This window comes from Vigna angularis, chromosome 2 (assembly GCF_016808095.1).
Source record: "Vigna angularis cultivar LongXiaoDou No.4 chromosome 2, ASM1680809v1, whole genome shotgun sequence".
In the NCBI taxonomy this organism is placed as follows: Eukaryota; Viridiplantae; Streptophyta; class Magnoliopsida; order Fabales; family Fabaceae; genus Vigna; species Vigna angularis.
In genome coordinates, this window is record NC_068971.1 from 6,053,807 (window position 1) to 6,067,224 (window position 13,418).

At 31.9% G+C, this 13,418-nt stretch overlaps 2 protein-coding genes across 2 annotated transcripts; one reads left to right on the plus strand and one right to left on the minus strand.

Moving 5' to 3' along the window:
- Nucleotides 1-2,681: 2,681 nt before the first annotated feature.
- On the plus strand, nucleotides 2,682-3,576 carry LOC108328182 (uncharacterized). The gene has a single exon (XM_017562002.2). It carries the CDS (start codon nucleotides 2,778-2,780, stop codon nucleotides 3,330-3,332), a length of 555 nt encoding a protein of 184 aa, XP_017417491.1. The 5' UTR covers nucleotides 2,682-2,777; the 3' UTR covers nucleotides 3,333-3,576.
- Nucleotides 3,577-4,095: 519 nt separating this feature from the next.
- LOC108329624 (phosphoglycolate phosphatase 1A, chloroplastic) lies at nucleotides 4,096-9,594 on the minus strand. Its single transcript, XM_017563931.2, has 10 exons — nucleotides 9,246-9,594; nucleotides 8,480-8,547; nucleotides 8,270-8,362; nucleotides 8,103-8,174; nucleotides 6,743-6,814; nucleotides 6,297-6,356; nucleotides 6,156-6,208; nucleotides 5,505-5,602; nucleotides 5,134-5,233; nucleotides 4,096-4,491 (listed from the first exon to the last, which is right to left on the minus strand). The coding sequence occupies exons 1-10, from the start codon at nucleotides 9,523-9,525 to the stop codon at nucleotides 4,281-4,283; spliced, it is 1,107 nt and encodes a 368-aa protein (XP_017419420.1). The 5' UTR covers nucleotides 9,526-9,594; the 3' UTR covers nucleotides 4,096-4,280.
- Between the last annotated feature and the right edge of the window lie 3,824 nt (nucleotides 9,595-13,418).

Genomic DNA, 13,418 nt, shown 5'->3' on the forward strand with positions numbered 1-13,418 from the left:
AAATGTGGTAATTGTGTAAGTTGAATCATGTGTGTTTTGAATGATTAATGTGAATATGATAAATGTGGTTTGTGAGCTGATTTGGGATGAATTGTGCATCTGTAATTTGATACATTATAAGATTATATTTTGTGATAGTAGCTGCTGGATAGAAAGTTAGGGAATTGGAAGTTTTTTAGGACATTCTAGAGGAAGTAAGATGGTGAAATTGGGAATTAGAGGTCAGTGGCTCTTTTGGTCTGTTTAGACAGTATAGGTAAGTCATTTGTGACTTGTGTGAGTCTTCTAAATGGTCAGAAACATGTGCAAAGTGATAGAATTTGATTTGGGTCTATAAGTGGTGAAATTGAGTGTTTTAGAATGGGAATTGGGTGATAATCACTTTAGATTAGTGGTAGGCATGTTTAGAATCACTTAGACAAGTATAATTAGGTATATAATACAATCTATGAGTGTTAGAAGTTGAGGAAAATAGTTAGAATAGGTATTTGGTGTTTGAGTTGCATAAATCTGCAGAATTACGTTATGCAAATTATGCAGACTCGTTGTGTGAGTAGTTTCGCATAGCGAGTCGCTATGACAAGGTGCTCTATGCCAAGGGCATTCGCACAACGAGTTGGTGCGATGCGTGAATGACATGAGAGGTTGTTCTCTGTTTGTTTATTCGAATAGCGAATTTGGGCGTTGTGCGAATGGTTGGAGTGAGTTGCTCTCTGTCTAGTGATTCGCATGGCGAATCAAGGCGCTATGCGCCTGGTTGTGGTCTGGAGTTAAATTCTAATTTTATTCGAATGGCGAAAAGGATAGCATAGCGAGTGGTTTGGGAAGGTTGGTCTCTGTTTGGAGCTCTCGTATAGCGATCTGGGTCCGCTATGCGAGAGGTTGAGGTCTGGTACCTCTGCGAGTTAATTTGCATAGCGAGACAAATCGCTATGCGAGTGACTCCTGGTCTCGCCTTGCGAATTGGGTACGCAGAGTGAATGGTGTAAGCAGATTTCTCTCTTTTGCTATTATATGGGATGGAATTCTATTAAATGTTGATATATCTTGTGAAGTATATTTAAGGTGTATGGCAGTATATAAATATGTATGATTATGATTGAAATTACAAGTAAAAGTATGTGATTCAAGGGGATGAATGTAAGATCAGTATAGAATCTCTTGGTGAGCTTCCAGGTTGTTTAGAGTAATTGCAGGAAGTTCAGTCTTGGGGGTTTTCCTGAAATTTCAATGGTCTTTCATTCTCAAGTAGAGAGGATTGAACCATGTGGTGAGGAGTAGCAGGAGGTCTTAGTCTTGAGGGCTTCCAGTATGCCTCAAGACCCGGAACAGACTAACCTCGTGAGGGTGGCAGGGTGAAACCCTTTGGCAATGGCTTTGCAAAGTAGTAGAAGTCACCATGAGTGCATAACCTGCCACAGCTCGGCAATTATTCTAAGTTTGGACAAGTCAAGTCTAGAATTTAACATGTTGGGATGTGTGATCTAGTATGATGTGTTTGATTGAGCTCTACATGTCTTATGTTATTATAATTATATGATCTTTGTTTACCTAGCTCACCCTTACGCTTGTGTTTGTATGTTGTATGTGTGATGTTTTCCTTTTGCAATGATCATCTATTTGGATGTGAGAAGAGGTCGATGAGGTTCCTCTGGAGCAGACATTGGAGGACGATGACGCTGTTGTTTAGTTTAGTTAGTATCTTCTAGTTGTTTTGTATAGTTTTGAAATACTCTATTCTAGATAAGATTAATTCCTTATCTACAAGTCTTTAACTGTTCTATCATGTTATGATGTTGATTACTCTTTATATAGTTTATACTATATATTTTGAGATATTACATTGGTGTAGAAAAAAATTATAGAAATACAATAAGCAATTACTAAACTCCTATAATATATATATATATATATATATATATATATATATATATATATATATATATATATTTATATATATATATATATATATATATATATATTTATATATATATATATATATATATATATACTTACATTTTCTACAGACAAATGTTAACTGCTTCTTTCCTTTTCTTTTTCAAAATCAATTGGGGTAGACGAGAAGAAATGGTGATCATATTTAAAGACACAAAAAAACGTTTTAATAAAACTAAGTTTCATTGGTCTAGGTAATTTTTATTTATTTATTATATTTATAATGCTTAGTTGTCGTTAACAATATATAACGAATTATTTATTTCTATTAATAACTCGTGTGATAGTTATCATCTCTAATTTATTTCTGATGTAATATGAGAGAGTAAAATATTAAACAATTACATCCAAAAAATCTAAAGTAATCTTAAAATCCTTCAAATTCATTTAACATTCTAACCTCTCTTTTTTTCAATATATATTTTTTATGCTTACATATTTGAAACTGAATTTTCCAAGTTATATATTTATTAATCACATCATATGTTGACATAAAACATTTAAAGCAGAGCTCCTAATCCAAATTATTGGAATTAAAAAGAAACGAAAAATAGCATGCCAAAAGACATGAATTAAAAGAACAAATAGGCGTTGGAAAATCCAACGTTAACATCACAGCTGGCTAGGTCCACTTTCCCCAACGGTCACATTCCACCAACCAAACAAATGACGAACAAAAAATAAGACCGTTATGAGCAGGAACTTCAGAACACCTATAATAGCAAGCACCACTCTCACTCCACCCATCACAAATCCTAAACCCAATCACTCCATCTTCACTTCCCTCTTCCAAAGATTCAATCTTGTCACTCAAAACTCAAATGGGTCTCTCCACAATGAACTCTTCTTCTTCCATCACGCCACGCCACTACAACACCCACAAGGTGTTCCTTTTCTGCAACTACATTCTCTTGGGTGCAGCCTCCAGCTGCATCTTCCTCACCCTTTCTCTGCGCCTCATCCCCTCTCTCTGTGGCTTCTTCTTCATCCTTCTTCAGATCTTCACAATCGCGGGTGCTATCTCGGGTTGTGCTGCTGTGGGGGCCAATAGCTGGTACTCTGCACACATGGTGGCCACTGTGTTAACGGCAATTTTTCAGGGTTCGGTTTCCGTGCTGGTGTTCACTAGAACTGGGGACTTTTTGGGGCAGTTGAAGTCATATGTAAGGGAGGAAGATGGTGCTGTCATTCTGAAATTGGCTGGTGGACTCACCATTTTGATCTTTTGCTTGGAATGGGTGGTGCTGACTCTTGCTTTTTTCTTGAAGTACTATGCTTGTGTTGAGGGAAGTAGTGGTACTATTGTGCCTATGAAGAGTGGGAAGGTGCAGCAGGATGAGGACTTGAAGGATTGGCCATGGCCTTTCCAAGTTTGATTCTTGTTAATGACAAGAACAAGAACAACAAGATGCTTCTCTACTGATATATGGTCATCAAATTCGTTGATTTGTTGGAGAATTGGATGCTTATTTCTCCTGATATAGATAAATGTGTGTTCGTTTGTTTGTCTGTGATGTAATTAGGAGTGTGGTTGTTCTCTCCGTTCATTTTCTTTGTTGTTACCTATTTTCCTTGTCCATCAGAAGTTCAATTACTACAATATATCAGTTTTGCCTATTATATCTGGCCTACGAGGTTTTTATATTTTGAATTTTGTTGTATGATGTCAAATTCTGAACATCCTAATTAATTTTGAAGAAAAATGTTTAGTAAATAACTTATTTTATGATTAAGTCTTATCCTTAATTTCTTTATATATCCTTAATTTCTTTATATATCCTTAATTTCTTATCTAAATCTATACTCATTCAGAATTGTTGGTATTAAAAAATCTTATCTCACAATTAACAAAGAGCTAAAGAAACAAAATTGTTGATATTCTTCATTAAGATGAAAAGATAATTTCTCCCAGATCTTGATCTCTTTTTTATACACTAAGATTGTAAGAAGCAGTGTAACAAAAATGCACGATCAAAATTGTTTAAAAAACCTCTTGATTTTAGATGAAAATCTCTTTTTAGTATCGATGTAGAAGAAATTGAAATCCTATTTTCACTTTTGCTTAATTCAAGAATCGCAACGTCACTCCGGGACTCCTTTTTTGTTTTCCAGATGATAACTTTAAACGTCATGAGACAGTTTGCATAATTAAGATTTATATTGACAGATAACCATTTCATAATCTTGTACACAATTCTCTTTAGTGGAAAAATAAAGGAACATTTTCTAATTATTTACTTAAATAAAATACACGATTTTCCTTCCCCACCTTCAATTGGGGGATGATACATTTATAAATTAAATTATAAATGCAAACTGTATGGTCATACAGCTGCAGCGTTAAGGCTAAGAAAATCTGAAATTTCGTTGGTGTAAAAGTCTGGTTGTATGGCGTTGTTAGGACTCTGGAGCATGGGCAGCGTGGTGACTCCGGAGAGCACAAGAAGAGTTTTGCAACCACCATTTTGCCCAAATAAGATATCAGTGTCTAATCTGTCCCCAACCATGCATATCTGTGACTTCGAAATGCCAAATCTGTTCAATGAAATTACAATAGTTAAGGGAAATTCTAGAGAGAAAAGTTATTTACAGTTTACTATCCATTGCCCTAAACTTTCTAGAGAGAATAGTGGTTTACTAAAAATAGCGATGAAGTCTCTAAACTTTCTCATCCCTATGGGGGCATCAGTGGACTGTCCTTTCTCATTCCCCCATTTCCCATTGAAAAACATCAGACATAAACACATTTATGGTTAAAAATCTGTGAGGAATAAATAGAACAGTTTAATAATCTGCGATCCCGGCAAAAATTTGGACAATAATATCTCAACAGCTCAACAAATTTATACGACCGCTTCCACTAATTCTTCTTTCTCTCTTTTTCTTCAAAATTACAAAAGTATATTCTTTTTAATGATCACGTTACTCTTAAAGGCTGGGAAAATGATCCATTGCAGCAACAACAGATGGGAAATATGAAGAAGTAATGATTTGGTGCAAAGATGTGTAAAAAGATAAGACTTGTGTCAAGATTTAAAATATCTTGTGATATAGGAAGACCACGCATAAAAACATTAAGCGACACAATACCATTCACTCAAGCAGATTATTTATGCCACGGATAACTTATCTATCATGCACTGAAAATAAAAAATATGGTAACAGAAAGCTTTTTACTCGTTTGCTAAGTAATCCATCATAAACGTTGAGGGTTTTCCAACGACTATCGGCTCACGTTGAGTAGATCCACTGATGGCGCCAACCATTGAGCCCCCACCTGAAATGCAAGTACAAATTATTCTAATACCATTTCAAGAATTACTAACTATAGGGATAGTAACAAGTGCATAATCATATTTCCCATGTTGATACTTTGAACTGTTTCTAGTTTGTGACCCTGTTTTGAAACACTTATTTTGCTGTTTTCTTATGTAATCTGCTCTAATTCTGTAAGTGTGACATAATAAAGAAAAATCAAACGAGTCCTGAGATTATCATGCACAAAGTAATAAATAAAATCAATAAGGAGAGAAGAAAGAAGGACAAACCGGCCCATTCTTGAGCATCTGTGAGATGAGTAACAGCATCACGATTTGTAGCAATGAAAAGGCATCCAGGGTTTTCACGTATGCAGAGTGTTCCATACCTTTCATCACGAAGGAAAAAGTAATATTCAATAATAACAAATCCAGAGTTTCTATCTACCTCAGCGTGACTTTTGAAATAGGATTGCCGTCATTATCATGCTCATGCTAAAGGATATTATTTTCTCACACCCCTTTCTCTATTATTTCTACCTATCATTTCCTTTTCCATCACATAATCTATCACATTTGCTTTTCTTCCTTTTTTTCCTTTCCATTCTTTTTCTCTCTTCCTTCAGCCCATCTCACAACCCCATAAAATAGTGCAAGACAAACATTATTGCATATTAAAAATATATGCAACATCGACTGCTTTAAGAAAACATTTCAGGCTCATAAAACTCAGATTTTGCTAACCAAAGAAAAAATAAATCCTCTTCTGCATTAACATGTACAGATTTGAAGGAATAAGATATCTCTTACGCTTGGAACTCAATGACAGCAACATTTTATAAAGAAAACAGGAAAATAAAAATAGAACCATTGCATGCTATCTGTCTAACTCTAGTGCATAAAAGTGTCCTTAATGTTTCGGTGACAGCTTTGAAATCTTACTGGATTTTATAGTAGTTGAAGTAGCGATCAAACCCAACAACAACTGCTCCAACCTAATAAATATTCACATTTTTTTACACGAACTACAAATAATATCAAATAAAAATCTTAAAATTTTCAATAAAGGCAGGAAGCACATACATTTTCATCGTGCTCCATCAAAAAACCTGGCTTCAGTTCTATCTTTTTCCCGCCATCTTCCTAAATGAAGAACATGCATATAAAAGTGGGATAGAGAAATCAGACATAAGGATAATTCCATACTAATATTATGCATAACTACTTTTTACACTTTTTATTAGCTTCTCCTTTTCCCTTAGAAAGACATAAAAGTACCATGTACGTCACCTACTAGTTTTGTTTGACTTTCTGCGCCCTTCTTCTACACTAGAAGTTGAGATTATTATATCCCATTCATTAACATTCAAATCTAATTTATGTGTTGTTATCTATCAACCTGATTTTGGAAGAAAAAAAGAAACAAATAAACAAACAAATGATATTGCACAGTGACCTATTGATCAGATTTATAAGTATTAAAAAGACAGACGGTAAATATGTTGCATATGGAACTCAATAGTACATACCGGCCCACCAAGGTACTGATATCCAGCAAGCTCAAGCTCTTTCAAGATGCCATCTTCTCCAATGACATAAACCTAAATCATGTTCATGTATCAGTCCTTAACTTTCAGATTTATACACCGGTTGCAGAAATAACTAATATTTATGAAAGATATAGTATTCAGGTGCAACATAATTCAAATGATAATGTTCTGAAGCATTGCTTGAGAAATATACTTTAATATCACGAAAATCGCGGTAGTATTACGTACAGCGTTGCAATTACTACAAGAGTTTCCACATATATATCGTTGACTTCACTTATCATTAGCTTGGCCTCAAAATCAATTAATCTTTTGGGTTCAAAATGTCATATGATTCATATTACGCCATGTGGTAATCAAAGACATTGCCCAATAGGTTTCATCAAAATCCAAGTTTGAGTTGCGGCCATATTGGGCAAGGTCTTTTCTAATTGTTTCTTCTGCAATTTTCTTAGGTTTGCATATGCCCTTTAAACCTACAAGAAAATCATCTGTTACACCGCCATTCATTCTCCCATCATGACAGCTAACACAAAAATAGATGCAGCTTCTGCTAATGGATACAGCTTTACAAAAGGAATGCGAGTAAAGGACACTTTGCATTTCAGGAATTAAGGGATTTCAAGTTAAATGTATTTTCGCTTTCAACCAATAGAAGTAACAAATAGGAAACTTTATGCCAGGAGAAAATACCACAGATAAAATGAAACATGTTAAGATTCCAGCATAAAAATAGTTGGCATAATTATAAAGGTAGAGAGAATATATTTCAACAAATGTTGAGATAAAACGCCAAACAAAGTTACGGGGAAGAATTTTAAGGGAAGAAAGGTTCATTGCAGAAACAAAGAGCCTCTTTACTAGTCAACTACATCAATGAAACTTTCATATAAATATACATGTCCGTAAGGATATAATGGATAAACTTGATAAATTCAGCGAAGGGGTATTAAACAAATCAAAACTTAAATGTAAGATTTTGTGAACTTTTATGTTTAAGTGGAATGTATTGAGACTTGTCGTGTTTGGGAAAATTAATCTAGCGTTCCTTACTTAATGGAATGCTCTTACTCTGGGATAACCTTTTCTGTTAAATGAAAAAAATGAATCACACATATCCCTTCCTTTACAAAATGGTCCTTTCAAAATAACAAAGCATGGGGAATAAGTGTAATCTCCCAAACAAAAGGCATGTCATGATAGTAAGTGTTAACCTGGAGGCCAGCGTTTAGTTACTCCTGATGTTAACTTAGGGTACCATTTGAGGTTAAAAGTGTTCCTAGATTAAATACTTAATAATAGTTTGGGTCCTACTGCAAACCAAAAGATTATATCTTACCTTTTTATCTTTTGGGAAATCAATGGACTTCAGATATGCAGCAGCAGCAAAGGATGACGCAAAAATCTCCTCCTGAAATAACACAATAGTTAAAGATTACAAATTCATTATTATTCACTAAACAATTTCAGTGCTAACAAAGAGAGGAACAACAAATGTGGACTAACCTCGCTGACATTCAGGCCAAGGGATTCAAACTTCTTTCCATACTGCTTCCTAGACTTGGTTGAGTTGTTGGTGACAAAAACTAATCTTTTTCCCTAGAGATTGATCACAAACCTCAGACTTTTTTGCCAGAAATGAACAATAATAAATTGAAGGATAGTTCACATTGACCTTTGCAGGTAAAAGCCTAGTGCCTACATTAGCACACAAACCTTTGACCGGAGCATGTCAAGTGTTTCGGGCACTCCTCCTATTAATTTGTCCCCTTTCCATATAACTCCTGTGAATTAAGTTTTAATGGTAAAGGAAATTCGCATTTTGTCAATATACTTTTGAAACAAGAAGTTGGAATCATATTGATATTGTAATTTTTCCCCGAAGGACCTCAGAAAAAAAAAATCAAGCATCACCATTTTTTCCATTAATCAGGTCACTTTTGTACACAAATATCATGTATGATATCCATTAACATGACACGGACAAGCTGGAATATTAAACTCATACATTCAAAAACAACTTTCTCTGCAATTTATCTAAAATGCACCGATAATCACGTATTAGCAGTTTATTATTATAGAGTTTTATTTAATTGTATAATAACTATTTCAAAAGTTGACTTCTGATTGATTGATAATGTAAAAGAATTTGATCTAATAGCATACAAAAATTAAACAGTATAGAGTTTTTTTTTTTGTCAAATTAATCGTTTAATCTCTATAATCGACTTCATTTCGAGCTTAGTCTAGTTTCAGTTTTGGCATATACATAAAAATAAGTAAAAGATTAACCACTTTTTTAAAATAGCTAAATAATTTTACAATAGTTATATTTAAATTGATCTCTAATTAATTGAACTGAGAATATAAAAACATTTACAATGAAAAATGTATAAAAGTAAAACTCTTCCTGAATCGGTATAAAAATGAAATGATGTGTGCGAAACACAAATACATGAAGCGTTCGAATTCAGTAACATACCGTCACAGTCGAAGATAAACGTCTCGACGGAATCGATGAGCTCATCGGCGTTCCTCAGCGGCTGCGCCAACGCGCGCGTGGTGAAGGTTCCCATTCCAGAGCTGTTACGTTTAGTATTCGATTTTCTCTTCCACTTGAAGATCGCGGAGTTCGATGACAGAGTGTTACGAGAAGCGTCACAGACTCTATAGTTCACAGGAATTGATTGGTGCCATTGTCTGTGACTGTGACGAACACAGGTGACTGTAACACTCTGTGTTAAAGTGCTGCTTCTGAGCATTTCCTTCAGAATTGCTGTTTTTTGTTTTTTTTTTTTGGGTTATTATTTGTGTGGTGTGTGCATGGGTGCAGCATGTGATACGAAGGTGAAATGGTTGAGAGATCGAACATAAGCCATAGGTTTTGAGTGGACCAAGTTCGTGCGCTTTTGGATCATAATCTCCAGCCCAACCTGAATTTTTTGTGGATCTTATTCTCTTCACATTACAAACATTATTGCGTTACACATATTATGCCATTTTACAACTTTATAGAAAACAAATTTAACAAGAAAAAATAATTTTTTTGTCAAGTTATAAATGAGGACTCTTAAAAAAATATAATACAAATTTAAAATAATTTAGTACCTGTTAAAGGAATCAAAGAAAATAATTGAAAAGAAAATTGAGGAAAAAAAAGTGAAAAGGGACTATAGTCAATGTATTTTCTTTTTATCATATAAAAAATGCAATGACATACTTTTCACAAGATGCAATTAAAAATGGGTACATGCAACTTTTTTGATGATGGATTAGGTGAAACTACTTGTGCTACATGCAATAAAATAATACATAAATAAAATGTCATTAAGTTTTAAGTAATATGTGATAAATTAAAGTATGTTCACTTGAGTTTTTAATAAAAAAATTGTAGGTTATTGAGTATTAAATAATTTTATAATTTTTGTGTATTTTTTTTATGGGATTATGTTATTTTATAACTAACTTATCATATATGTGATAATTTTCATCACCAATTTTAATGTGTAATATTTTACAATCCAATATAAAAAAAAAAATCCCAACATCAACCACAATGTCTTCATCAAAAAAAGTTTTGACCGTAATACTGTCAATAAAAAAGTGGTAAAGACATTCCTATAAAGATTAAGAGCCTTTAACAACGTTGTTGTGTGACTTAACCTAAAAAAATTGCATGTGAACAATGTGATTATAACATAAAAAACCTCCAAAATGTTGTCACGTCTCCCGATATGTGACGTGAAAATTTATATGAAAGAATTGAACTCAAGTTTCATGGCTCGTGGGTGCGCATTACAAAATACAAAAGTAAGGATCGACTTCATAAACATAAAACACCTATGATTTAGACTATTGAAAGATGTATGAAATTTAGACAACTAATTTGTACTGACACAAAGGACATTCTCCATAGTGTGAACAATAACTTGAAAAATTAATACATTCTCCATAGTAGTCATTAAGTGAATGAATATTTTGAACTTTCACCAAGAATACTCGATATTACTATAAGATTTTTCACATGTGAACAATAACTTTATTGAAATTAGTTAATTTATTAGGCACTTTGTAAGGTGATGCATTAAAGTATGACAAATAATCTTACACATTTTTGTAGGATTACTCACATATAAATAATGATAACACATGTTTTAGGTACACATTTGTAACTATTGAATATTGAATGCATTTTCTATGTTTTATATTCAACTTTCAACTTGTTTTATTGTAATAGTAATAAAACGTTTTCATTATACATATTTACTTTAATGTTCTATTTTTAAATCGTTTAAATTTCCTAATTATTTTGATCATAACATTTTTTTGCAGATGTTATTTTTTTTTTATTGATTCTAATTGCATTGGATTCTACATTTACATGGCTTCAAAATATATTAGAGTTCAAGTTCTCTTTTATTTTCTATCACTTTTATAAGTTGAGACAAATTTTTAAAAATTTTGTAAAACAATTCATACAGGTTATATTTTCTCTTCTATTGTCTTAAACTTTTACAAGGGAGCTTGTGTGCCAAATTAAAACAAATAATCATTACTTTTAATGACTATCACGTAAACCAATGTCTTGAATTGTAACAAGGATGTTATGCATTAATGTAATACTCATCGCATAATGAATTTCTCAATAGTTACAAAGGATGTTATGCATTTTGCATAATTCATCGCATTTGAACAATAAAAATACGTGTATTGAAGGTTGAGATTTTAGATTATGCATTATGGGTCTTTTTGTTTTTAAGTAAGACTTAAATGGTAGGAGGATCAGTCACACAAAAATAATGTAACCATAGATACCTATACTTAAATAGTTGTTTTATTAGTCGATAAAATACAAATAAAGACTCAAACAATATAACCTATCACGTGTAAATGATAACTCAACATCAATCAATGTTTTGGATGTGTCTATATTAGTCAATGTGTTTTGGTTTTGCCATTCTTAATGATTTAATGTGTTTTGGTTTTGCCATTCTTAATTATTTTAATTATGATATATATTATATCAAGATTACCGAAATGTGAAAACGCAATTAAGATAATAAAATTATATATTATATCATGTCCTTATATTGAAATTGTAGTAGTATTTTTATTTTATTCATTGTTTAAATATTATTATTATGATTGTGAACATTTAACATAATTATCATGCAAAGATATTTTGTAATATAATGTAATAAAGCATGACATGTTGTCATTATCATACAATTGATTTAATATTTTTTGCTTTTCCATGTTCCCCATTACTAGTTTCGACATCACTAATTATTGCAAAAGCTTCTAAAAAAATTACCATTAAACTATTTATCACCAAATCAATAACGATGGAAAACAGTGTATTTGTCTGTACATTAACTTCATCATCTCATGTATCATTAATTTGATTTTTATTAACAATTCAATTATTATTCGAAGGTGGCCAAAAGAATTGTGTATCTCATATACTAATATCGAAGAAAAATTAATATTATTTTAAATTAATTTTATCAATTTAAATTTAGTTTTTTTATCTTCTTTTATCGTTTTTCACCTTTCAGACTCTTTAATGTTCTTATATGCATTTTAAAATTCAATTTGTTAACTTACTTATCATATTATTTGATAATATTCACATTTACTTCTATTTCATAATACTAAAAAAGTATAATTATTAATATTATTCAAAAATTTGAATATATATATATATATATATATATATGAATTCAAATAATAATTTTATATTATAGACCTAAAATTTGAATTTTAAATGCACAATATTTATGTCTTAGTTGAATATTATTTCTTTTTAACCCACACATTCATTATATTAAATCGATCATATTTTACAAAATTTACTTTAAAACTACAATTTTTACTTTTTAAAAAAATCTACTAATAATCACATAAAACTAAAACTAATATCAAAATGGATCAGTCTAATCAAACTCATTCCACCATAGGTTAACCACTAACCAAACACGATTTATTTATTAGTGAATTAAAATAATTCGAATTCAGCCTAATCTACCATGAGTTGATGTATTAAACACGTTGACTCACTAGCACTAGCACTAGCTTACTTAATGACATTTTCTTTTTCAATTATAAAAAGTAATATTTTTTTTCTAATTCAAATTTAAATAAATTTTAATATAAAATAATCTTAAACTCTAAATATAATCAAAAAGTATGTATAAAAAACAAATGAGTTCAACATGTGCCAAGTTGTTAATAGATCAAGCTCAAAATAAGTCCGTATCAAACCATCACGCGACCTTCTTCCAGCACCTCTCAATTTACTTTTTTCGAAAATTATCTTAAGTTAATTTTTCTTTTTACTTTTAAATTAACTTTTTATATTTTTAATTAAAAACCCTAATTCTATACCCTCATTCCAGCACACACCACACCCCCTCCTCTCCCTTCTCTTTCTCTTTTCCATTTCCGTCACCCACCACCTCCCCTCCCCTCTTCTCCTTTTCTTTTCCATTTTCCTCACCCTCACACCCACCCCCTTCTTCTCCTTCTCCTTCTCTTTCCCTTATATATATATATATATATATATATATATATATATATATATATATATATATATATATATATATATAATGTGTGTGCTGGTATGTGAAAAAAATGAAAAAGATTCATTAACTAC

What these genes read in the sequence shown, in the direction of transcription:
- LOC108328182 (XM_017562002.2), top strand. Translation starts at nt 2,778, where the DNA reads ATGGGTCTCTCCACAATGAACTCTTCTTCTTCCATCACGCCACGCCAC.
- LOC108329624 (XM_017563931.2), bottom strand. Translation starts at nt 9,525, where the DNA reads ATGCTCAGAAGCAGCACTTTAACACAGAGTGTTACAGTCACCTGTGTT. An exon ending in GTTTATCTTCGACTGTGACG is followed by an intron (nt 8,548 to 9,245) that starts GTATGTTACTGA and finishes CTTAATTCACAG; the next exon opens with GAGTTATATGGAAAGGGGAC. An exon ending in AGATGCTCAAGAATGGGCCG is followed by an intron (nt 5,234 to 5,504) that starts GTTTGTCCTTCT and finishes CTTGCATTTCAG; the next exon opens with GTGGGGGCTCAATGGTTGGC.